General features: G+C 48.2%; 10 protein-coding genes and 2 non-coding genes across 12 annotated transcripts; 6 read left to right on the top strand and 6 right to left on the bottom strand.

Annotated features, from left to right (window-relative positions):
* Positions 1–479: 479 nt before the first annotated feature.
* Positions 480–1,420, top strand: BKA55DRAFT_708138 (uncharacterized protein; the record flags this gene model as incomplete). The annotated part of the gene is made up of 1 exon (XM_046200729.1): positions 480–1,420. The coding sequence occupies exon 1, from the start codon at positions 494–496 to the stop codon at positions 1,418–1,420; it is 927 nt and encodes a 308-aa protein (XP_046045173.1). The 5' UTR covers positions 480–493.
* A 1,215-nt stretch (positions 1,421–2,635) lies between these two features.
* On the top strand, positions 2,636–3,313 carry BKA55DRAFT_543677 (uncharacterized protein; the record flags this gene model as incomplete). The annotated part of the gene is made up of 1 exon (XM_046190621.1): positions 2,636–3,313. The coding sequence occupies one exon, from the start codon at positions 2,636–2,638 to the stop codon at positions 3,311–3,313; it is 678 nt and encodes a 225-aa protein (XP_046045172.1).
* Positions 3,314–3,577: 264 nt separating this feature from the next.
* On the top strand, positions 3,578–4,802 carry BKA55DRAFT_578981 (uncharacterized protein). The gene has a single exon (XM_046193793.1). The coding sequence runs from the start codon at positions 3,704–3,706 to the stop codon at positions 4,475–4,477; it is 774 nt and encodes a 257-aa protein (XP_046045171.1). The 5' UTR covers positions 3,578–3,703; the 3' UTR covers positions 4,478–4,802.
* A 185-nt stretch (positions 4,803–4,987) lies between these two features.
* Positions 4,988–5,735, top strand: BKA55DRAFT_578979 (uncharacterized protein). The gene is made up of 2 exons (XM_046193792.1): positions 4,988–5,159; positions 5,221–5,735. The coding sequence occupies exons 1-2, from the start codon at positions 5,078–5,080 to the stop codon at positions 5,397–5,399; spliced, it is 261 nt and encodes an 86-aa protein (XP_046045170.1). The 5' UTR covers positions 4,988–5,077; the 3' UTR covers positions 5,400–5,735.
* A 22-nt stretch (positions 5,736–5,757) lies between these two features.
* Positions 5,758–7,188, bottom strand: BKA55DRAFT_694661 (transmembrane amino acid transporter protein-domain-containing protein; the record flags this gene model as incomplete). Its single annotated transcript, XM_046200071.1, has 2 exons — positions 5,758–5,814; positions 5,866–7,188. The coding sequence occupies 2 exons, from the start codon at positions 7,186–7,188 to the stop codon at positions 5,758–5,760; spliced, it is 1,380 nt and encodes a 459-aa protein (XP_046045169.1).
* Positions 7,189–9,514: 2,326 nt separating this feature from the next.
* Positions 9,515–10,327, top strand: BKA55DRAFT_543674 (uncharacterized protein; the record flags this gene model as incomplete). Its single annotated transcript, XM_046190620.1, has 1 exon — positions 9,515–10,327. The coding sequence occupies one exon, from the start codon at positions 9,515–9,517 to the stop codon at positions 10,325–10,327; it is 813 nt and encodes a 270-aa protein (XP_046045168.1).
* An 830-nt stretch (positions 10,328–11,157) lies between these two features.
* On the top strand, positions 11,158–12,586 carry BKA55DRAFT_597527 (major facilitator superfamily domain-containing protein; the record flags this gene model as incomplete). The annotated part of the gene is made up of 2 exons (XM_046196084.1): positions 11,158–11,230; positions 11,277–12,586. The coding sequence occupies 2 exons, from the start codon at positions 11,158–11,160 to the stop codon at positions 12,584–12,586; spliced, it is 1,383 nt and encodes a 460-aa protein (XP_046045167.1).
* A 1,112-nt stretch (positions 12,587–13,698) lies between these two features.
* BKA55DRAFT_578975 (NADP-dependent oxidoreductase domain-containing protein) lies at positions 13,699–14,996 on the bottom strand. The gene is made up of 5 exons (XM_046193791.1): positions 14,898–14,996; positions 14,416–14,853; positions 14,146–14,366; positions 13,952–14,098; positions 13,699–13,899 (listed from the first exon to the last, which is right to left on the bottom strand). Exons 1-5 carry the CDS (start codon positions 14,934–14,936, stop codon positions 13,878–13,880), a joined length of 867 nt encoding a protein of 288 aa, XP_046045166.1. The 5' UTR covers positions 14,937–14,996; the 3' UTR covers positions 13,699–13,877.
* A 425-nt stretch (positions 14,997–15,421) lies between these two features.
* Positions 15,422–17,562, bottom strand: BKA55DRAFT_578973 (acyltransferase 3). The gene has a single exon (XM_046193790.1). It carries the CDS (start codon positions 17,456–17,458, stop codon positions 15,644–15,646), a length of 1,815 nt encoding a protein of 604 aa, XP_046045165.1. The 5' UTR covers positions 17,459–17,562; the 3' UTR covers positions 15,422–15,643.
* A 258-nt stretch (positions 17,563–17,820) lies between these two features.
* BKA55DRAFT_t251 lies at positions 17,821–17,902 on the bottom strand. The gene has a single exon. It is a non-coding gene; the product is annotated as a tRNA-Gly (tRNA).
* Positions 17,903–18,584: 682 nt separating this feature from the next.
* On the bottom strand, positions 18,585–18,666 carry BKA55DRAFT_t250. The gene has a single exon. It is a non-coding gene; the product is annotated as a tRNA-His (tRNA).
* A 365-nt stretch (positions 18,667–19,031) lies between these two features.
* On the bottom strand, positions 19,032–21,189 carry BKA55DRAFT_521294 (P-loop containing nucleoside triphosphate hydrolase protein; the record flags this gene model as incomplete). Its single annotated transcript, XM_046188500.1, has 7 exons — positions 19,032–19,531; positions 19,588–19,746; positions 19,841–19,873; positions 20,004–20,120; positions 20,176–20,557; positions 20,611–20,895; positions 20,974–21,189. 7 exons carry the CDS (start codon positions 21,187–21,189, stop codon positions 19,032–19,034), a joined length of 1,692 nt encoding a protein of 563 aa, XP_046045164.1.
* Between the last annotated feature and the right edge of the window lie 948 nt (positions 21,190–22,137).

Genomic DNA, 22,137 nt, shown 5'->3' with positions numbered 1-22,137 from the left:
CGGAAGAACAAGACATCATTTATACCAGTCTCTATGAATGAGCACACTCGGGAGTAATGGTGCGAAACCGGATCCTAGAAACGCTCGTTGAGGTTAGCCACAGCCGGAGAAAAACGGCCACCGTCCCCAACAGGGAGGAGGAGAATACCTTGATCGCTTACAAATACTATGGCTAGCTACATGGACAGATATTGGCCTGGATTGGAAAGTTGACCCGAGGAGAATCCAGTTCACCGTCAAGCTCCATCGCCGAAAGTGAGCGGTCTTCCGGGATTGCAATAAGACCGCTTGTTATGTGCTGACAAAAGCGGAGGAATCTCAACGCGATATGCGACTCGCGGGCGGTAAACGGGTTTATCTGTCGTTGAAATTTCCGGCTAAAAAATTGGTGGTAGTTTCATTCAAATACAATCCGTATTTCTCGCAGTCTGCTTGCCTTACTGACAATTCCCTCTTGTATCTCCCACTTCAGTTACCTCCAATCATCATAACCATGTCCCGCAATCTTTTAATTACTGGTGCCACCGGGAAGCAAGGCGGCAGTGTCGTGGAAGCCGTCCTCGCTCGTTTCTCGAAAGAATTCACCATCCTCGCCGTCACTCGCAATGCACAGTCACCATCGGCCCTGGGTCTGGCCAAGAAGTCATCCGCTGTCAAACTTGTCGAAGGAAACCTTGACGACGTACCCTCCCTGTTTCGAGCTGCGAAGAAGGTTGCCTCTGGCCCCATCTGGGGTGTCTATTCAGTTCAAGCCGCAGTGACCAAGGGCACCACCTTCGAGGGAGAAATACGACAAGGCAAAGCACTCATTGAAGAGTCCATCAAGAACGATGTGAAGCATTTCGTCTACAGTAGCGTCGATCGTGGCGGCAACGAGCGGTCCTGGAGTAACCCAACGCCAATCCCGCACTTCCAGTCGAAGCATCAGATTGAACACTATCTCCGCGATAGTGTCGAAAGTCGGAAGTCCGCTATGGGCTGGACAATCTTGCGCCCTGTTATCTTCTTAGACAATATTACGCCGGACTTCCAGTCCAAGGTATTCATGACAAGCTTGCGTAATACCATGAAGGATAAGCCATTGCAGTGGATTGCTACTTCTGATATTGGAGTTTTTGCAGCTGAGGCATTTGCAAATCCTGATCGTTTTAACAAGCAGGTGATAGGGCTGGCTGGAGAGGAGCTTACCTTCGAGGAACTAGACCAGAGGTTTAGGAGCGTGACGGGCACCGGCGTTGGCACGACAATTGGGCTGCTGGGCAAGGCACTTAAGGCAGGAGTCAAGGAAGTCGCTGTGATGTTGGATTGGTTTAAGGAAGACGGCTATAATGTGGATATGCAGCTGGCTAAGAGCATTCATCCGCACATCAAGGATGTCAGGGCGTGGCTAAAACAAGACAGCGCCTTCGTCACACGATAGAGCATTTGGAGCGCTACTTCTCTTGTACCTTATAATACATTATTACGCTGGTAATAAAGGTAGTTCAAGCATTTACGTGTGGGGACTAAAGCATCAAAACGAACAATTTGAACTCCTCTTCAGGTTTGCCATAGATCCAATGGTCACGCAAACCGTGATCCCACACGGCACTTTGAGCTGCGTAGTTAGAGATACCTATGTTGGCGGGTTCCTGTACTCGCAAATGCGTGTTCGCCAAACCAATAGATATGCCACATATTACAGCTGCAAATGTAAAGTCAAGGTCATGGCTTTGACCTTTCAACAGCGTGGTGCTCAAAATGGTATCGTGATTAGGAAATTAACTTCCTGCCGAAGTCAAAATCCTTGGTGACATTATATTCCAAAGTTTGCTAGTATATCAAATCCTCACTACTCGGTTAATGCATCGCTCTTAACCCGGTCTAAAATGAACTCATACCTTGAGCCGTGTTCGGTTCGCGAATAACCAAGCTCTGATATTGACATCATATTTGTTGCTTGCATTATGAAGCTAGCCAAGGTATAGAAATATGTAGAATTTAGAAGGCCTCTCGGATGTCCGATTTAAAGGAACACTGCAATTCGGGTTCTGTGACACTTTTCTTAACATTTGTAGCCAATACCATGTCAGTACTTACTTGAAGGGATAGTAGATACTGTGTTCTTTTCTTTCTATTCGTAAATTGTTTCTGTATTACATCTCGCTATGATACCAGGCCGAATATACGCAAACTTGACTGCCTTTCACCCAAACGCGTACCGAGTGGCTTGCCCTTTCTAAGAACAATTCTCTCACTGTTATTAAGGTTCACACCTAAGATCTGACTTTGGTGGGCGAAAAAGAGTTCAAGCCTGACACAATAGAGCGGTCCTGTCACCATAAGGTTTTCCAGGTCTTTGCGTATATGTGATCAAACTTTTCGCTCAGACTTTGGGAATGTTGTCATGTGTGAAGGTGAGTTAAGCACCTGTCTATAAATAGTTCTCTTGTCCTTCATCAGTCGCGTCGAACTTGATCCTTTACATTTTAACCTTCCCTGCTCTTCTGTCCCAGATGTCCCCCAACACCGCCGCCGCGAAAGATGTTTCCACCAAAGACCCCTTTTTCGCCTCCCTTCCAACGTCCAAGAAAAGATCATAACTTGTCTTGAACATCACATATGGTATGACAATCTTTGTAAAGCTTCGGTGGTTATGAATCACGAACGGCGCACAAACAAGTTGACAGCTTGCTCGGATTCTATCCTTGGCAAATTTGATCGCCGGAATTTTCGAGCCGCTCATATGCGCTTGCTTCTTTCTGACGGCCGTTTATCGGAAACAAATTGGGAGAACTATTACCCACGGACACTTGTGGATCCCTTGTTTTCGACAAAGCCTGAAATGGTTTACGAGATGGATGCACTTTATGGACGTTTGGTAGACTACTTCAGCCTGGGTCCTGAAATTGTCCGTGCATTCATCGAGAGACACGCAGATAGTTATATCACCCACAGCGTGGCAAAGGCTTACGGAAAGCAGGGGGAAAGATTTCCAACGACATATTCCTTCAGGAAAACGGAACAACATCATGTGATGTCCTTTCTTATTCTTGTCGATGTGATGGATGTTTTGGCCCTCTCTGGTCCTACCAACCCAGAAATACGCTACAATTATTGCAGGCGTTTTAACGGAGGAAATAGGGTTGTCTGGGGATTTGCAGGGTGGCTTGCCTTGGAAATTCAACAATCGGTGCAGCGTGAGGCCAAGGTTGCGGCGCAAGAGGAACAACTGCGAAAATGGGAGGAGGAACAGTCACGAAAGGTGCAACAGCTATCGAAGGCAGGTGCAACCGACAGGATGTATGATGACGGAGTGGGTGAGGCAGAATAGGAGAAGGAAGAAGAAGAATGGGTGTTTGTTTAATGATACTCTCGCTTGGACACGAAGATTCGTCAAGGTATTCGCTCTGTTAGTCTCTTAATCAAGATTTCATAGGGGGCAATCTCCTTCACGCTCCAGAGCTATGCATTTGAACGCTGGGTTAAGAAAAGCCTCCCGTCCTAGCCTGCAGGGCATCTTTTTGACATTGATGGGTGAGTCAACTATGGATGTTATTACGGGCCAGAGGGTCAAACTTTAGTCAGTGTACACAGCTAATTGGAACACGAATCTTTTTCACGATATAAACTTCTTGATCCTACAAGTATAAATAAGTCTCCTGTATCAAGCATCCCACCTTTGAACTCCTCATTTCCAAGCTCGCAATATCAAAAGCCCAACATGTCCGAAACCGTGCCCGTGTCGCAACCAGGCATCGGGGACCCTTTCCAACACCTCGCTTCCGAAATACGAGAAATGGTTATAACATATCTTGGCTCTTATGAAAATCTCGACTGTCTATGTTTAGCTTCACCTATCATCAGAAAGGAGCGACAGACAAGTACACTGCTGCTAACATCAGAATCATTGGAACGCAAATTCGGCGGTTCACGCAACGGCGCTTTCGTCGAGGCTCATATATACTTGTTGCTTTCCAAAAACGGTCTGTCTGATAAGGACTTCGAGCTCTGGCAGAGGAGGAAGCTTCCACATCCGCTGTTTTCAACGCGACCAGACATGGTGTTCCGAATGAACGCTCTATACCACCGCCTGATGGACTGTTTCAACTTTGGTCCTGAAATTGTCCCGTGGTTCATTCAAAAATTGCCTTACAGTGTGTTCGCTTGCTACGCTGCTCAGACGTTTGGAAACAAGGGGGAGAGGTTTCTGGCGTCACTAAATGGTGCAACAGACGTCAAGAAAGGACAGATCCTTTTCTTTTTGCTTTCGCTGAACATGGCGGGAGAAACATACATATGCGAGCATGAGGCTTCCCGGAGGCAATACTGTGAGCAATTTTTGAAGTTGAAGGGTCAAGAAATTGTCATTTGCAAGTCGTCATTCCCCATCTTGAGTAAAGAAGGAAAAAATGCGCAAAGCTTTATGCAGGACCTTATGTGCGACGTACACAGAGTGATGGTGTTTGGAAGCAGAATTCGACTTGTTCGGCATTGAGTGAGGGACGATGGAGGAAGAAACAGAGGAACAAGAATCGGCTCGATTCTACCTAGCTTCTTTTGAAGGTTAATCTGCTCTCGCAACCCATCTTGCTAGGCTCAACGCGCGATAATGGGTGCAGCCTAAGCAGAAACAACCAGAGAATCACGCCGTACTCGATAGTATCGAGTCGATACTGCCGAGCCGTATCCAAACACCCCTTCTACCAAAGCAATTTAGTACCCAATCACACAATCCATCTTACAAAGGAGGGTGACAACGTTTGAACCGACGCAACACCAGTCGTTGGATAATTGGTTGATGGTGGGCTACCCCGCGTTTCTGACGTTGATGGCACAACAAAGCAGTTGGTGATGGTTTATCTTATACTAGAATAGGAAATCTGCAATGTGCTCTAACGGTGAGCTGACAAACATTCTGTATCAAGATGACGGATGGTCACGAGGTCGTGTGCTTGCTGTAACATAAGAAGCCGCTTCCCCTCTTCTGTGATTGTGAAGCGACTTTCTTCTCATTTCATTTGTCTTTCCTAACTATTCAACTATTTAAAACTCCAAAATCTTTCAGGGTTATAAACTCAACTATTAATAAGTCAATATGGCACCTCAAACTCTTGCGGAGAAGGCCAAGGCCAAGCTCCAGGCCGTCCTAGAGGACCCCAACAGGAACGACGCGTCTTGTATGTGCTCGCTTCCCGATGATTTCTGTTGCTACCATCCACTGACAATTTGAATCAATAGCCTACAAGCAGAGAGTGATGACAACTACGACTCCTGCGACCGGAGCCGACTGGACCAATACTTGGGTCCGACGTAACAGTAACGATCGTCGAGCTAGTGTTGGAAGTGAAGGTTCAACCGGATCACCTGTTCGCCGCAGGTCAAGCTTCCAAGAGTGGCTATATCCTTCAGCTCGTTAATGATGTATATGATATAATGTTGGGCGTGGTACGTAATGATATTGCGGATTGTTACATGAATTTTCTTTACTGGTTGGGTTTGTAAGATGTTTAAGCACCTCGTTACCTTTCTCAGAAGGTTTATTAGTAGTTTTTCTCTGTCGATGGGAATCAGACTGTATTTACTGTCGGGTGGGTTACGAGATAATGTCCTTTCTTTTATGCCTGGATTACTAAACACAACGAAGACTGCAGGTAATGCACTGTGTATATAAAACTTGTTGGATGATTGTATAAACCAGAATTGAGATCTTATTAATGTACATTATATATCTAAATGCATTTCGCTTTTGAACAGTTCTCGCTAAGCTAAGTCAATCTAGTTTGATCGGCAAGTGAAAGGGGCATGAGCAGAACCATCGGAAGTAATCACAATCTGGTAAAAGTTAGTTTGTGGAGCAGAAGCTTGATGGTTGAGACAACTTACAATATCCTTGATGGTGGCATATGTACCAGCGCCAAGGGTAACAATTCCGATGATGAAGGCCAGGATGCTTCCCAAGCTCATGAACATATTCTTCTTGGAAAACCACTTGCCGTCGCAGAGCAAGGCAAACCACATGACACCAGGGATCCAGAAAGAGAAGCCGGAGACGAAAAGAGCCGAGGCCAGAGAAAGCAAGTCGGAGAAAATGGGGATAGCCTCAGCGATGACCCAGGCGACGATAGTGAAGATGGTCACAAGAGTGATCCAGCTGACCCAACCCATGGGGGTGTTGACATATCGCAGAATTGAGTCCTTGAACATACGGCCATGAAGATATCGGAGGGCAACGGTGGAATTGATCGAACCCGAGATGAAGATGACGGGCAACGCGACACCAAAAGCGATCTTGGAAATAAGTGGTCCGGCGGAGAGCAAGGCAGGTGATTGCACGGAGGGTCCGATAAAAGCGTAGCAAAGGGCTCCAGTCAGAGTGTAGATCGTAATTTGGATGAAGCAAGAAGCGTAGATGGACTTCATGTAATCGGTTGGCGTGTGCATCTCGTCCATGAAGGAGAATTGTCCAATTGCAAAACTGAAGGCGAAAATGATGTTGCTGACGGCGACGAATGCCTCGGCGAAGCTGAGGTCCTCCTTGGGCCAAGCAGACCACTCAACGCCAGAGAGTCCACCAGCTGAGTCGCCAGCTTGGATACCAGTAGCAATGACAGTGATACCAATGGCAGCCAGAATAGACACGAAATCGATATATCCAAGAATAGCGACTTCGGTGAAAGATGGGGGGATGGCGAGGATCAACAGAATGATGGCCGAAACAGCAGAGAAGACGATGGAGCAGACGTGTCCACCATTGATGTCGATAAGCGCAATGCTACCAGTCAGAGCGTGTGAACCAACAACCATGACAAGCTCGAGAACAAGGGCAGCACCGAAAAGCTCATAGCCAAAGCGACCGAGAAGAAGGCGACCGGCGTCAGCATAGTGTGATATGTGGGGGAATTTTAGCTTGACCTGGCCGACGATGTAGCTGGTGAAGATAGAAACGAGACCAAGAGTAATTGTGAGGAAGACGCCGGGGAACATGCCCAGCGTGTGATAGGCTGAGGGAAGACTGAGAGCGCCGAGGGCGATAGCCTCGACGATAGTGACGATGGCGAGACGCTTCCAGCCCAGACGGTGGAAGTGGGCATTTCCTTGGGCAGCGAGCTGCTTCTGCTGAGACACCTGGATATCATCCGCTGTCTCAGGATCATCCATCATGTTGACAGGTTTTGAGGACTTGGCCTTGGGTGAGGTGGTAGCCATCGTGTCGTGAGCGAGTAGAGGAGTATGTTCGGTGGGAGGATGGGTAGAAGAGTGGCTACTCATATGACCAAGGAATGGTCAGTGTAGAAGAGTCGAGAATGTACGGAATAGGTAACCAACGAACAATGGGGAAGAATGACAAGCGATCAAACAGGGTCTTGAGAGGAAGTGAGACAGGACAAATGTATTTAAGAGGAATGAAAACAGCCGGCTAGAAGAGCTTTGTAACGGGAAAAACGGCGCAAGGCGAGCTCTGGCGCATGCTCGGTGTATCCGGGGTATCCACCTCCGAAAGATCGGGACCGGGACCATGTCGCGACGATTAGATAACAGTACCTTTCTCCAGGTTTTTATTCCATTTAAACTCGTAATTCATTCATGTCATTCCGACTCCGGAGTTAACAGTCCCTCGCAACGACTGATCTCAAAAACTCCATTGTTCCTGACGAGAATTCCAGCTTCTGCGAGAAAAGGCCCGAAGGGAGTTCACGAGCCGCGCTCGGAGTGGCGTACGAAAAACCCGTAAAACCCTTCCAAAAGGAAGACGCTTTGCCCAAAGTCGTAAGGTGGTGGAAGAATCTGCCGGTTGTGGGTCTGTATGACATGAGACCCCTGATGTTGTTTTTACGTGCATGAAACGTGTCATTGGTGAGAAATCCCGTGAGGCTCCGTCACCGAAAACACGCTTGTGGATATCATCACGTTATGATATCCTAACAATAACTCTCTGATGTCGCGCTCCGCGTCAAGATGGAATCTCGACCGACCCGGACAACGAGATTACTCCGGGGCCCCAAACTCTGTTTGTGATGAGAGAAAAACACATCTTCTGCATTCAAAGATGATCAGAGAAATGTTGTCAATCTTGGTCGACTCAACTGCCGTCTTGGCTTGCAGCAATCTCCACCGAAAAAATCCGGGGTGAAAAGCTCTTTTATACATCGAGTCAGCAACACAAAATTTCGCATCAAATTTTACTCCACGACACCCTCATCTCCGCCATCAATCGCTTATCTGTGGGGTTATTCACCTCATTGACTAATATGAATAATGAGTTTTCGTGACCTGTTCCGGGACCTTGAGCTGTACCCCAGAAACCGTCGCTGGCCTCAGACAATACATTCCGGTTTGACGGCGAGTTTACCCGCACTGCACCCCAGAGATCAGGTATTCTTCGGGATGGGGAGATGGTTTAAGCTTGTTTAAACGGGCCGTATTGGAGAGTAACTGGATGGGTAGTAGGGTAACACCTAGGCATGAGAAGAGAGTCGTTAAGTTCTGCGAATGGTCGCGTCATACCCTAGAGGATACATCGTTGTCGATTCACCAGAGTATTGGTTTCATGGCATTGAATTTCAGTGAACTGTACCCTTGATAGTCTCTTGCTACATATAAATTTATGGACTTTAGCTCAAATGTCCCATACCTTTTGCCGCTAAACTGTGGCATTCTCATCGTCCATCACACTACCTGCTGCTCTTGGAATGTTTGCTCCGAAGCTCAACCAGTTTAATGATAACCCTCTCTTTTCTGGGCACTAGATATCCTATTTCAGTGGTTCTGTTACTCCATACAGCTTTCCTATCCTTCGCAAACACTGTTCAAGAGACAATGACTCTTGAGTTCAATTGAAAGTCGTGATCATGAGAACGCAAGTCACGAGTCACAATATGGTCAGGAATTTAGTGCAGGCAAGCCAATGTCAGGGTTAGCTGTGGCCAGTCAAGCTTTTCACCATTCAAGACAAGTCAAAAAAAAACAAAAGTGCACAACTTCCGAAGTTTAAAATCCCGGGCCATAGATATCCCCGGTTCCAGCAAATCCGCCACTACTCTTTGACAAATGACAAAACTTATTCTTGGTCACGAGCTTGGAGCATTCTGGCGTTCAGTGATATAAAAAACTTGACGTTTCTTTGCTTCTGTACCTCCAATGATAATTATATAGGTGGTGATAGGGTTATAGCCATGTCACTTCTGGCTAAAAGTTAATATGCAAGAAAACTTTCTTGATTGCTCAAAAACTCTCTTCCATTTGAGGCTCTAGGCAAACCTGCCGGAAAGGAGCAGCTGGACCTTAGTCAGACAATCCCTTTTGTCGGTTTTGAGTTCTATAGCAGGACAAGGTGCTTTCAGAGCGCACATAAGCGACCAAGCAGGTAGCGCTGCATTAACCTTTCACGAAAGAGTTTGAAGCACAAGTAACGTGTTATGAGACTATATATTGAACAGCCCCCTTTCTGTGACACTCTGCCTCACTCAACCCTTGCAACACAATCTCAACAACTTCATTCCGTGCCCAGGTGAATCCCTATCACAAGATCAACATGAGGCCCGTAGATTCAGAAGAAATTAGCGATTTGCTGAAGTGGCAGCCGCTCATGCTTTTCGACAGGACACTCTTCGGACCCGCCTATGTCGAAGGTGTCGTTTCCCGCTCGCCAGAACTCATCGCCTCCCAACGAGGCAAAAGACTGCCACTTGAGCTCTGGAACATGATTATCGACTTCGCCAACCGTTGTCCCGAGGATCACTGGTATTCTCTCATACGACCCAAGTTGTTACAGACAAGCGTGCGAGGCGACGAACTTGTCTGCAGCAAGTATCAACGCTGGTCCCTCTTCGGTAACATCCAGCAATTCAACGAAATCGAACTCTATCGATTTTATTTGTCTCATCCCGACCAATTGTCCCATCCCGGCATGGATTCATCCTGCCCTAACCCCTTCGGGGATCCACTGACCCGCGAGTTCGGTTCACCCTGCGCGTTTCCCACGGCCTTGCTCGCATCAAAGACCACGTTTCTCCATGTGGAGCTCACGGTTCCAGATATCATCAAGCATCTGGAGGACGGTGATTGTGCCTTCTGTTCTGGAAGGCACGTGACCGGATACGGTGACAACTCCCCCTTCGAAACCCGGTTCGCAAGAGTCTCGCAGTGGCTTGGCGGGCGAGTACCATTTGTGACTGGACCCGTCATATGCCCGCTCTGCGTCGGGATGGATCATGCCTGGGACAGCATCAACATACAAACCCAAAGAATGAAGCCAATGTCTGTGGGGGAATCTCGATCATGGGTGGATAAACGACTAGAAAGTTTGGGTTTTCGAAAGATTACGGTGGTGAAATTTCCCAAATAGGGCCGGGTTACATCTCAGCTCAAACTTTAACTCTGGATTTCGAACGAGCAATTGGAGGCATCTTCTTATACCCCCTGGAGGGAGGCTAAAGAGTCATGTTGTAGGTTTTGTTCTTATCAGCATTTTTGCTGTATCAATTGGTTAGGCGTTATGGTATAATGTCCAAATAGTGAGCTAGATGTGTTATTTGCAGTTGAGGCCTGTGGATAAGAGCTTATAATCACGACACAGAACTTAGAGCTGAAAGTTGCGACAGAAGTTTTGGAGGGATAAGAGTGTCTAGTATGTGATCAAAAAAAGATTACTTGGTGTTCGATTATTGAACTTATTGAGCTGTGAAAGACCTCAAGCTTGGTACGACGCGACATAGCAATATAGATCAAGGCAACGTTACGATTGATTTAGACAGGACTTTGTCAATAACTTCCTCATCCATATTTTGCTGTAAACGATCCGAGATCTTAATGCCGAGCTTTGTCAAACGCAAAACACATGCCGGATTTCGTGGTTCGCAATTGGTGGTACAGCCAAGGGCCGATGACGATGCCGGAGTCGAATATCACGCAACCGCATAAACCCTTATCAATCCTCGGCGATCTAACTTGATCGAAACAACCACCATTACCGATCGAGTGGTTAATTTGCACACTTTATCTTGGTCCCTGTCATCATTGCTGGGGTTGAGTGGTGTCATTCTTTTATTCCGACTACTTTATCTTGATGCTTCGCCGCTCTTAAACATCATTTATCATCTCCTCTTTGGTTGCTTTCAAGTCGCACAAAACTCGGCAAATTTCTTGACTTGCCCGACAGTTGGAACCTTCACCAGAATGTCGGAATCAGAGGGCAAACATACGGCTGATGCCGCAAATACTGAGACATCATATGATGGCCCAATTAAGCGTGAGTTCAGCCTCTCTAGCTTTATGCTTATACTAATGTTTACCAGCGAAATGGAACCGCTCGCCAATTTACAATGCAACCATCCTCGGCCTCTGCAGTTTTGCCGCCCCGGGTCTCTGGGGCGCAATGAACTCCCTCGGCGCGGGTGGTGCTCAGAAGCCCTATCTCGTCAACACCGGCAACGCCCTAACCTTCTGCCTCATGATCATCTCATGCTGGTTCACCAGCGGCATTGTCAAGTACGTCGGTATTAAAGGCGCTCTCGTTATCGGAACGATCGGCTTTGCTCCCTACAGTGCGGGTCTCTATCTAAATAACCGCTATGGCGTTGAGTGGCTTGTTATCTTCGGCGCAGCATGCTGTGGTGTCTCAGCGGGAATCTTTTGGGCGGCTGAGGCGGCTATTGCGATTGGATACCCGGAACCGAGAAATAGAGGACGCTTGGTGGCGTACTGGCTTTCGTTCACGAGACTGGGACAGATTTTGGGTGGCGCGATTAACCTTGGTCTTAATGCGGATCGCAGTGAGGCGGGCAAAGTGTCGTACAAGGTCTATCTCATCTTCATCGCTCTTCAGGCGCTAGGACCATTTGTCGCGTTCCTTCTCAACAAGCCCTCGCAAGTCCAGCGCGCCGATGGGAAGAAAGTCGATATGAGCATCCTCGACCATCCTTGGAAAGAGTTCAAGGCCACAACACGAACGTTCCTCAAGAAAGAGTTCCTGCTGCTCATCTTCTGGATCGGTCAAGGAGTCTACTCAGAGTCGGTCTTCTTCACGTACATCGCTCTTTGGTTCAGCGTGCGAGCTCGAGCTCTCGGTTCTTTCGTCTCTGGTATCGTTGCGGTCATTGCGGGAAATCTTCTGGGTGTCTGGCTTGATCAGAACCAAATCGCCCTCAAGAAGCGCGCAAGGTGGGCTTACGCTGTCATCATGACCCTCCAAGGAGGATGGTGGATCTGGCTCACCATCAACGTCACCAAGTTCAAGCGCGAAGGACCCATCTACGACTGGAGTGATCCTGGCTTCGGTGCCGCATTCGGCGTTTTCGTCTTCCTTGTCACTGGATTCCAGCTCAACTACAACTTTGCTTTCTTCATCATCGGTCAGCTCTCGAGCAATCCGCAAGAGACTGTGCGACTATCTGCGTTGTTGAGAGGTACGGAGTCGGCATGGCAGGCGCTCAGCTATGGTCTCAATGCTCTTCCGATCATGGCAACTGTGGGGAGCACGTATATGAACTTTGGGATTTGGGCGGTCGCTATCTTTCCAGCCTGGCTGGTAATCCGGCAGCTGGGTACGGGCGAGGGACCAGGAAACAGTGACACGGACGAGACGGTTGTAGTTGAGAAGGCGTAGTGTAGGTTAGATTCTCCATTGAGATAGATGTTGTATCGCTGGCAGTCTTGATCTTTATCGCATGAATTACAGTTGAGACCTGTGACTGAGAGCTTGTAATCACCCCACAGAACTTAGAATTGCAGTTGAGACCTTGAATGAAAGCTTATCTTGATCCTTGACTGAGAGTTACCCAAGCCCACCTGGCCGTTCTTCCAACAACGTGACCTTTCGAAAGGTTTATGAGAAAAGAAGACTTGTATCTCGAGAACATTACTTGAGAACACTCTAAAAACTATGGTTCTCCTGGGAAGAGTCAGATTGTGGTAGTTTAAGACTAGACTGAGTATTTGGCTTACTCATGCTTATAGTTAAGCTGAGCAGACCAGTCGATTCTGGCTCGGCATGGGGTACTCATACAACTGGACTTTGCCTGCACTTGTTTATTTTTGTTTCTCTTCCATGACTAGAGTGCTGGAGAAGCTCGTCGAAAAGGGTGGTGGTCACAGACGGGGCCGCCGTCAAATCAGTTCATAATAGGGGAACGGGAGTCGGATCGGCGATCATCTGGGACTAATCCGTATCAGTAACCTCCAAGGCTGGTCGCCGGTCGTTTAGGAGATTGTACAGTCTGTCGCTTCTATGAAGAGAAGTTCTGGTCAGCGTTGAGCATCCTCAAGGCGGCGAACGAGTACTTACCGTGCCCGCAGCAGGGGCTCCCTTCGTGGCTGCGGCGCTGTTGAGGCATCATGCTTGTTGCATGAAATGCAAGAGGCAAATTCGGTTTCTTCGAATGTGTTGGTGCCGTATAACTCGTCGGTATATCAGAAGTACTTGTGACGGCGAGGATGTTGCGAGAGAAGAAAAGGCAAGAAGACGAGACGACTTTCAGAAGCAGTGATCAAAACATTTCGTGGGCACGGGCCAACTGAGTGTTACACAGGTCACAAACAGGTGAGCTCCTGCCTGCTGCACTGTCAGATTCAGGTTGAGCATCATTCACGCACCAGGTTTGTCTTCTTGAACCCAGGGGATGAAAGAAAAATTGAGAGCTCGATCCTAACTAGCATAAATGCTTAGCTAAGTTTATGGTAGTTTAGGGAAGCTTAGGATAATTTAGGATAGTTTAGGATCCATATTTTATGATAATTTATGATCAATTTAGGGAGCTCTTTGTTGAGTTTTGTTTGGTCCATGAACAAGTTCAGTGGTTGTTTCGTTCATCCACACTAATGACCCCATATTCGGCTCAATGTGAAATGAATAATTCTTTTCATATATATATGTCCTAACAATGGTTATATCTGAGAATTTAGGGCGCGTCGGTAGGGTCCCTGTACAGCTGTTAGTCTCCAGAACAAACATTGACAACCCATGGATACTCACCAGTCTGTAACTAAATGCTCATCCAAGCCATCAAGTTCCTTCATATCTGCCTCCGAAATCTCAAACCCATCAACGCTTGCGTTCTCGACCATGCGCTTCTGTTTGGTACTCTTGGGTAGAGTGATAAAGTCATGTTGAAGTCCCCACCTGGATATCATCAGCACACGGAACGTGGTACAGTTTGGGAGCAATACTTGACAAAGATTTGGGCAGGTGTGACGGAGTACTTCTTGGCCATGTTGACAATGGCCGGATGATCCATGCGCTCAGCACGAGCGAGAGGAGCGTAGGCCTCGATGGTGATATTGTGCTTGGCGCAAGTGGCGCGAATTCTTTCTTGAGTGTTGAAGGGATGGACTTCGATCTGGTTGATTACGGGAGGGATGCGAGGGTTGGAAGCCATGAGCTCCTCGATCTTGGGAGCATTAGCATCATCAGCTTGCAGCAGAAGACATGAAACTCACATGAGCAGAACCAAAGTTGCTGACACCAGCAGCGCGAATCTCACCCGCATCAACAGCATCCTCAAGAGCCTTCCAGCTCGTAAGTCTTGCCGTTTTTCCACCATAGGGGCTATGAAGGAGGAACAGGTCAATGTAACCCAAGCCTGAGGCCTCCACCGATTTCTTGACAGATCGTCGGACAGCATCATACGACTCGTCGCAGTTGGCAAGCTTGGAAGTGTACCAAATATCCTCGCGCTTCAAACCCGCCGTGTTCTCACTACTGGCAAGAAAGTCGCTGATGGCTTTACCGGCTTGTCGCTCATTGTGGTACATCTGCGCGCAGTCAAAGCCGCGGTAGCCGGTGAGAAGACCTTGACGAACTGCGTCGGTGGCTTCTTTGGTGGACATCATGTAGAGGCCGAGCTGGATGCGGGGAATGATAAGGCCATTGTTGAGCTGCGAATTTTAGCGAGTGCCTTTCAGCAATGAATGAGTCGTACCTTGGCCGTGGCGGCGAGAAGTGAGGGTTGAGATGCCATTTTTGTGATAATTTCGGTAGGTGAAAGAAGCAAGAATTTGAGATGGTGATGATGTCAGGACGTTACGATCTGATAAGAAATTGATGGGGCCGACATCGCTGGGCCCATCAGTGGGGGTGACGTAAGAATAACAATGTCGCATCGTGAGAAATCCTGAGCTTAGGCTAAAATTATCCTAAGAATGATAAGTTTACCTCAATTTCACTGCTGGCTCGTAATAATATTTATGGTCTCTTATGACCTCTATGAATGCGGTGCTTGTCTCACAATGGTGCGGTTGCACAACGTGCTGAAGCGCTCTGTTCTCTACCCACATTGGCTCCCAGACCAATAGCCTCATGTCAAAGGCGGATCAGATAAGCTCATGTGCCGAACTTGAGTGTTTTCTTGCGCTTCAGCCGTTGCCGAAACCGGTCCCTGCAATAACGTCGAAACCTCAAACGGTGCAGCCTGCGTCCACTCAGCGGCCGTGTTTGCGTTACATGCCTCAAAATAAGTTTCTTTTAACGCCTCAACCTTATACATACAGGAGCTTCAAAATATGTATTATTTGCATTTTGGAACTGATACGAAGCCCAAGGAAACATTTTCCAGATGCAAAACGTTGCATAAATGCAGTACTCTACATATCACCACTGTCAACAACCCGATTGTCCTGTCATTCCTGTCACTTGTCCCCTCTTTTGTTCACCATCAAACTTCGCAGCTCAGTCCTCTGAAAGCATCTTCTCCACTTTTCTTCCAACCGTTACACTCCAGCCATCAATCTTCTTGTTCCACAGATCCGTCAAGTAAAACGTGACGGCCAGCAGAACAACCCAACCAATCACGTACCCGCCCGTCTTTCCGAAGCTGTCGAATAGTCTCGGCATAATCCAGAAGCCCAAGCTATGCAACACAGGTCCGTGTACGAGATACAGCGAGAAGCTGACCTTTCCAAGATACTGCGGGAGACGGCTCTCGAGGAAACGAACGAGCACCGGGCTGCGCAGAATGCACGCAACGAGGAGCACGGCGCCCATCGCCTCGTAGAACATCCACCCGGACAGCGGCGTGTAGTACTTGGGTACCCAGGTCGAAAGATAGGCGAAACCCGGTGTGTACTCGGCACCGGAATCAGGGTACGACAAAAAATAGAGCGCCAAGACGATACCAGCCCATCGCAACGCCGTTCCCTTTGTCGTCCGTTGAAAATCCCCTCCGCGACCCTTCGCGCCAGTAGCCGATGGTGGTAGATCTGATGATCGTCGAACATCATGCTCTGAAAGCAGCATACCGCCCAAAAAGGTAGCCATGTCCCATCGTCCGATAAAGAGGCTGTACGCAGAGAGGAAGCAGCCGATTCTCGTTCGCCATTTGGCCTTGATGGCAGCTGTGCCGAGAAGGAAGATGTAGATGAGCATCGAGCCGCGGAGTTCCATTGGGATGGTGAAGGTATGCGGGTCATAGCGTGTATGGTAGTGACCGAAGTTGAAGGGGTTGGCCCACTCAGCGTACGATCTGGTGAAGTTCTTCATCGCGTATGTCAAGTTCGGGTGGATGAAGGGATGTTCCTCCCAAGAGCCACCCATCTGAACCCAAGTAAGGTTCAATGGGTTTGTGGCATTGGTGGCATTCCCGAAGGTGAGATCCAGATCGTCTTCGTCATCCAGGTAACTGAGAGCCGCAAGTCGCTCCATACCAGTGGTGTTCTTCACAGGCTTGGTGGAGTTGGTGTCATTCTTGGGGAACTGGGCTTCATACTCGGATTCCAAGGTATAGAGCTGAGACGGTCCATACGATCGCGTTGTGTGATTGACACAGAGGAGCATATCTGTCCATTCTGTGGTGTTTCCCTCAGGATATCCAGTGGTATTGCGGAGATACGCGGTGGTCTCTATTCCAAGGTAATTCGCAATACCTGCTGCTCCTCTCACAGCGGTGCCGTTAGCACAGAAGTTACCCTCTGCCAAATCAGCATGAGTAATCGTCGCATTGATGTAGTGAGAGTCAGGACCCTTGTAAATAGCGAACTCGGACTTGAAAACACCGATTTGAGCTAGCACAGCGACAAGGAACATGCTGATAGTGGGAGGGATATAAAGGCGAAAGACACGTCGAAAAACGGAGGATGCAAGCTTCTGATAAGCAGTATCAAGCTTGCGCTCATGAATCAAGCGAAGAATATGGCGACAAATAACATAGCCCGAGATGGCGAAGAAAATAGCAACCATAGCACGTCCACGATGCAAAAGGCAAATAATAGGCAACGACTGCAATCCCCAATACGGCTCAGGCGCACGCGGAGGGAAAGCGCCATAACCCAGCATAATAACAGGCGTCCATGGCCAGAAGAAATGATAATTGAAGACAAGGAGACATGCGATTCCGCGCAAGCCGTCAAGGCATTTGATCTTGTCTCTGCTGAGGCGCGAGGCTGGGGCTGACGATGAGGGCTTATCTTCGTGCTCGGAGCGAGGCAGCAGATCCGGCTGTTGCCCGCCCATGCTAACGGATTGTCTTGATCTAGCGATTGGAAGCATTCATGCGCGCGCAGTGATGGGGTTAAATTGGCGCGTGATGAGGGGAATGTTGTGTGAGAGTTTGAAATGACGAGGTGAATCAAGGGAGGCTGAAAGTCGTACAGAGTGTCCTTGATACGATCCATGTTCGCGATGACTAAAGTGAGGTAAGATCTGCAAACGGTCTAGCCCGTTTTGGTAACGGCGCCACAACAGAGTTACGCCACAGCAGCCACAGTGCGGTTTGTTCTTGTAGGGTAAGCTGCCACGCGACATTTTAGACTGCAACGCGTCGCCAATAAACTTCAAAACATCTCGACTGAAATGAAGAAACAACATCGGTTACAACAAATCGCAAAAAGATGTTGAAACAGCAAAAGAAATGCGTAATCAGGGAATCGAACCCTGGGCTCCCCGACGCTGCTCGAATGGCAACGGAGAATTTTACCACTAAACCAATTACGCTTAGCTGACTTGTTCTACAGTGGTCAAAGCAAGGTACTTAAAGGCGACAACATCTATGTAGGTGAATGATACATCACGGTATTTCTGTTTCGAAATGTCATGGTAAGGGCCAGTCATTGAAAATAATAAAGAGAAAGGAAATGATCCAGCACACCTCTATCTTAACCTAGCAATTTCTCGGTTCAACACATCAGACCCAAGTCTTCAGCGCTAAGATCCTTATCAAGACTAGTGCAACGCTCACATTCTCATCACTTACCCTGAACAACAATAAAACTCTTGTTCCGAACAGTCATTTCAACGATGCATTAATAGCAAGGCGGTTTAAAATTTCGTCTCATAGCATGACTTCGATAAAATTAATAAGAAATTAAGGGATAGCAAATCATCACCCTCACAACTACGCCCCCAGGAGGGATGCTGAAGTACAAGCTCAATGAGTGCCTCGTTTTCTATAACGGAGGCCTTATCAGCAACAGTCCCATTGACCAACTTCAGTATGCACGATACAAGCTTGTTCAATCACTCAAATACCAACAATGTGTTGGGTAATCAGTTTTGCCACCCTCCTTCTGCACCGGGGGTCCGAATCGATGAGGCGTGTCTAGGCAAACAAAAAAACATTAAAACATAGCTGAATTGAGAAGTCTATCTAGGTATCCAAAAAGCAAAAGAAGAGGTTTGCCGTCAGCAAGACTCGAACTTGCGTTTTCAGTGCTTTCAATAGCCACAAACTGATGTACTGACCCCTATACGATGACGGCCTGGTTGGTTCTTAATGGGACCCGGGCCACTTATTCTGCAACTTGGAACTCATGACCCACAGGGCCACAGCCCCATCCACGACCAAACAACTTCACGACAAACAGACACCGTTGTGACTCTTTTGTCTCTATTCGCAGGCACTTGATGTTTCCTGTCTTTGTATGCCGTATGTCTATGCCTACGCTTGGCAACCCCAGCATAAGTTCATATGAGTGCGTTTCTTACCTCCCATGTTCTTCTCTTAACGTTCTCATTGTCCTTTGTCGGAGTCTATATATGTATTAAAGGCACAGAGATTTGACTTCCGAGAACTCGCCACTATATAAGCGAATACCTATTGTGCTGAAACGGCAGTGACAAGTAACTAACACATTCTGCTATCAAAACCATTGCTATAATCATTCCGATCTCCACGCCCTTGAGCACGCTTCATCTCATCCTCCCTCCGTATACTCGTTACATAACTGCGGAACCGATTGCACATCTCCAAAACCTTCTGGAAATGGGCCTTAGTGACAACTGTCACTAATGCAGCATCATAGTCTGGATCCTCTTCGCTTTCAAACTCTGCCAGCGTGATAGCTGTCTGCAACGCATTGCGAATATCTCGCCCGTTAAGACTCGTCTCGCCGGCGGTCTCAAGAACCCATGTCTTTGCGTCTGGTGCGATCTGTACCTTGCCAGCGCGTTCGCGCACCAGCTTGCGGAAAAAGCCGTTCCAGACTTTTCGCCTGGTTTCTTCGTCGAGGGCCTGGTATCCGATTGCCACGTGGACGCGTGAAATGAAGGCATCGTCAATTTGTCCGACGCGGTTCGTGGTCAGGAATAGAAGACCTTTGAAGTATTCCATTCGTCGGAGGAATGCTGTAGATGGAATGTTACCTTGCATGAGCGAGATAAAGGTTAGACAGGGAACTTACCTGATACCAGTCCGTTTCGGGCGAGGTCTCGATTTTGCCGTCGTTCGAGGAAGATATCTGCTTCATCGACGAGAAGCACTGCGTTCCAGGCTTCCGCAAGATCAAACCACTTCATAAGCTCGCCTTCGACGAGCGTCTCGACCGTGCCGATATCAGCCACTGTGAGAGCAAGGAGCGGCCGGTGCAACCATTCAGAGATAGCTTCTTCATTTCGTTAGCTAGTTTTCATTCTGGATCTTCGCCGCTAACGTACCAACTGTGTAAGTCTTGCCAACTCCTGGAGGACCTTGGAAGAGATTGTCAGATAGTGACATGACTTATAGAAGACTTAGTCAAAGGGGAGATACCGTGTAGCAATATGATCTGCCCTGATCCCTTTCCCTCGATGAAATCCGCCGACCAGTGCCTCGTCTCACTATTCTGGCGATTCGAGAGAGCCTGGATGGTCTTCAACTCATCCTGGGCAATAATCAGATTTGAAATACTCTCCTCTGATGGCACGGACTCTTGAACGTAGTCGAGAGAGATCAGCACTAAAATCATATTAGTGTCATTGCGACAACATTCAAGAGAGGGAGATGGGCCTACTCCAGTGCTTGCGTCTCAGTCCATATGCCAGAGCGTCTGGGCATAGCAAAAGGAGTTGGTGCTCTGTGAGTTGTTGAACGACGGAACCACCGGTCTCTGCGCGAATCGTTTCCGGGGAACGGTACTCGGGTACATTGTTGAGCCATACCTGCAACTCCTCGCCGTTGACGACGGCATCGTTGCTGTTGGCTAGTTTGAATTTAGGGTTCGGGGGACGGTTTCGAGTATCTTGGGTGGTGTAGAAGGACCTATCGTTGTTGATAAGAATCCCGTCATACTCCTTGAACCGGTCTGAATAGTCGTTGACTTGTGGGGAAAGGGCCCGGTAGATGCGAGATTCCGCACGCCCTCTTCGATGGTCGATAACCACCTTTCCCGTGTACTATAGAGGTGTCAGTGACATATCTACCGTTTCTCTGCAAGCCTATGTCTTACATATTGGGCGGTCTCTTTGATAGGTCCCTTGTAATCCACGAGGAGATTGCCTCGTTGAAGCGCCTTGAAGAAAGTTGCAGCCCGGCGTAAAATACTCTCACGTCGCTCGCCACCGTCGTGTGCATCCCAAATGGAAACTGGACACACTGGAAGACTAATTACATCTCGGAGTCCAGAGTAAGGGTTTACCATTGCAGAAAAGAAGCCTCTTCGGAGTCTGGAGCCATCACTCTCAAGCCGCCAGAGGTCGACCAGCCAAGACCCGTCACTCCCGGCCCCCCATACCTTGGACAAAGAGACATCAGTGCGCCTGACTCCCATAACAACTGCAGCATCCGTTGATCCGTCAAGTTGTACATAGACATCTGTCTCGGGCTTGAGAGGATACCAGAGCATGTCAAACGCGACCTGCGGGACGGGGTTGGAAAGGTGCTTTTGACAGGTTAGGATGGACTCAGTGTAAATGGGCCTGAGAAAAGCCATCAAATGCTGTGTATGTACCACCTTAAAGTCGGTTCCTTGGTTCTTACTGTCATCCTCAGCGTTGCAAACCGTTGCCCCGGTAGTTTCGTCGGCCATGGCTGCGATGGCGTCAAAATGATGAAACAAAACGGCAAAAGGCTCTTCAATCCTCAGCTCTCCTCCTTTCGAATCATCCAATAACATCTGATGGAACGACGGATAATATTGAACGAGGTTACGGAGGCACTCAGCAAGGAACGGGGACTCTACCACGAGATGTCGTCGGGAGACATGCTTTGGATTCAACATATCAAGACAAGGCGAAGCCACTATTTCCGATAGCCTCTTCATCTCCGATAACCTTTCTTGATCAATATCCGCCTCGACAAAGGTTTCAATGATTATGACGGGGCCTGTCCACGCTGCAGCTTCTGGCACATCCTCATCTGTCTCAAGTGGCAGTTTCGTGGGGGAAAGACCAACGGAAAACTCAATAGGCCGATCATCGACGTAAGTCAGGTCAGATCGGTGTAAGTGAAGATCCTCGCCGCGAGTCTTTCCTTGGCTCTGGTAGACTTTGGCGTTCCAAATAATGGCTGGCTCGATAGGTGGATGCTCCGCGTCTGAGTCCTCATGTTGTCGGAGCTTGGGCAGATCAATCACGACGCTCCTTTTGATCTCATTACGACGGAGCGTGTCTCTTTCATACCGGTAGCTCAAGCCCAAGTCCAAGTCATCAGCATCATCATTGACGTATCGGACAGCAGGATATTGTCGCGAGCGTGGGCCGTCAATCGGTGGGGCACGCCCGAGGCCGCAAAAGTCGGACTCAGAGACTCTTCCGTGTCGTCCGTCGTAGACTTAGCTCTTGATGCCATTTTTGATGAGACTTGAGAGTAGAATCTGGGCCTATGTCACGGAGAAAAAAGACGAGCAGGGTTATTTGCGGCCTGATTGATGCTCTTGTGCTGATATCAGCAAAGCGGCGAGGAGGGGTATAGATGATGATTATGGCCATTAATCAGGCTGTTGTAGATGACCAGGCCCACCCCACCATCATGCAGT

This window comes from Fusarium redolens (assembly GCF_020744475.1).
Source record: "Fusarium redolens strain MPI-CAGE-AT-0023 chromosome Unknown BKA55scaffold_16, whole genome shotgun sequence".
In the NCBI taxonomy this organism is placed as follows: Eukaryota; Fungi; Ascomycota; class Sordariomycetes; order Hypocreales; family Nectriaceae; genus Fusarium; species Fusarium redolens.
This window is presented reverse-complemented; position numbering and strand designations above follow the sequence as displayed.

Bases quoted from the DNA above. Each gene is read 5' to 3' on its own strand.
- BKA55DRAFT_578981 (XM_046193793.1), top strand. From the start codon at position 3,704: ATGTCCGAAACCGTGCCCGTGTCGCAACCAGGCATCGGGGACCCTTTC.
- BKA55DRAFT_578975 (XM_046193791.1), bottom strand. From the start codon at position 14,936: ATGGCATCTCAACCCTCACTTCTCGCCGCCACGGCCAAG. The intron at 14,367-14,415 runs GTGAGTTTCATG...AATGCTCCCAAG, and splicing joins GCAACTTTGGTTCTGCTCAT to ATCGAGGAGCTCATGGCTTC. The intron at 13,900-13,951 runs GTGAGTATCCAT...ACAGCTGTACAG, and splicing joins GAGCATTTAGTTACAGACTG to GGACCCTACCGACGCGCCCT.
- BKA55DRAFT_578973 (XM_046193790.1), bottom strand. From the start codon at position 17,458: ATGCTTCCAATCGCTAGATCAAGACAATCCGTTAGCATGGGCGGGCAA.
- BKA55DRAFT_578979 (XM_046193792.1), top strand. From the start codon at position 5,078: ATGGCACCTCAAACTCTTGCGGAGAAGGCCAAGGCCAAGCTCCAGGCC. The intron at 5,160-5,220 runs GTATGTGCTCGC...TTGAATCAATAG, and splicing joins CAACAGGAACGACGCGTCTT to CCTACAAGCAGAGAGTGATG.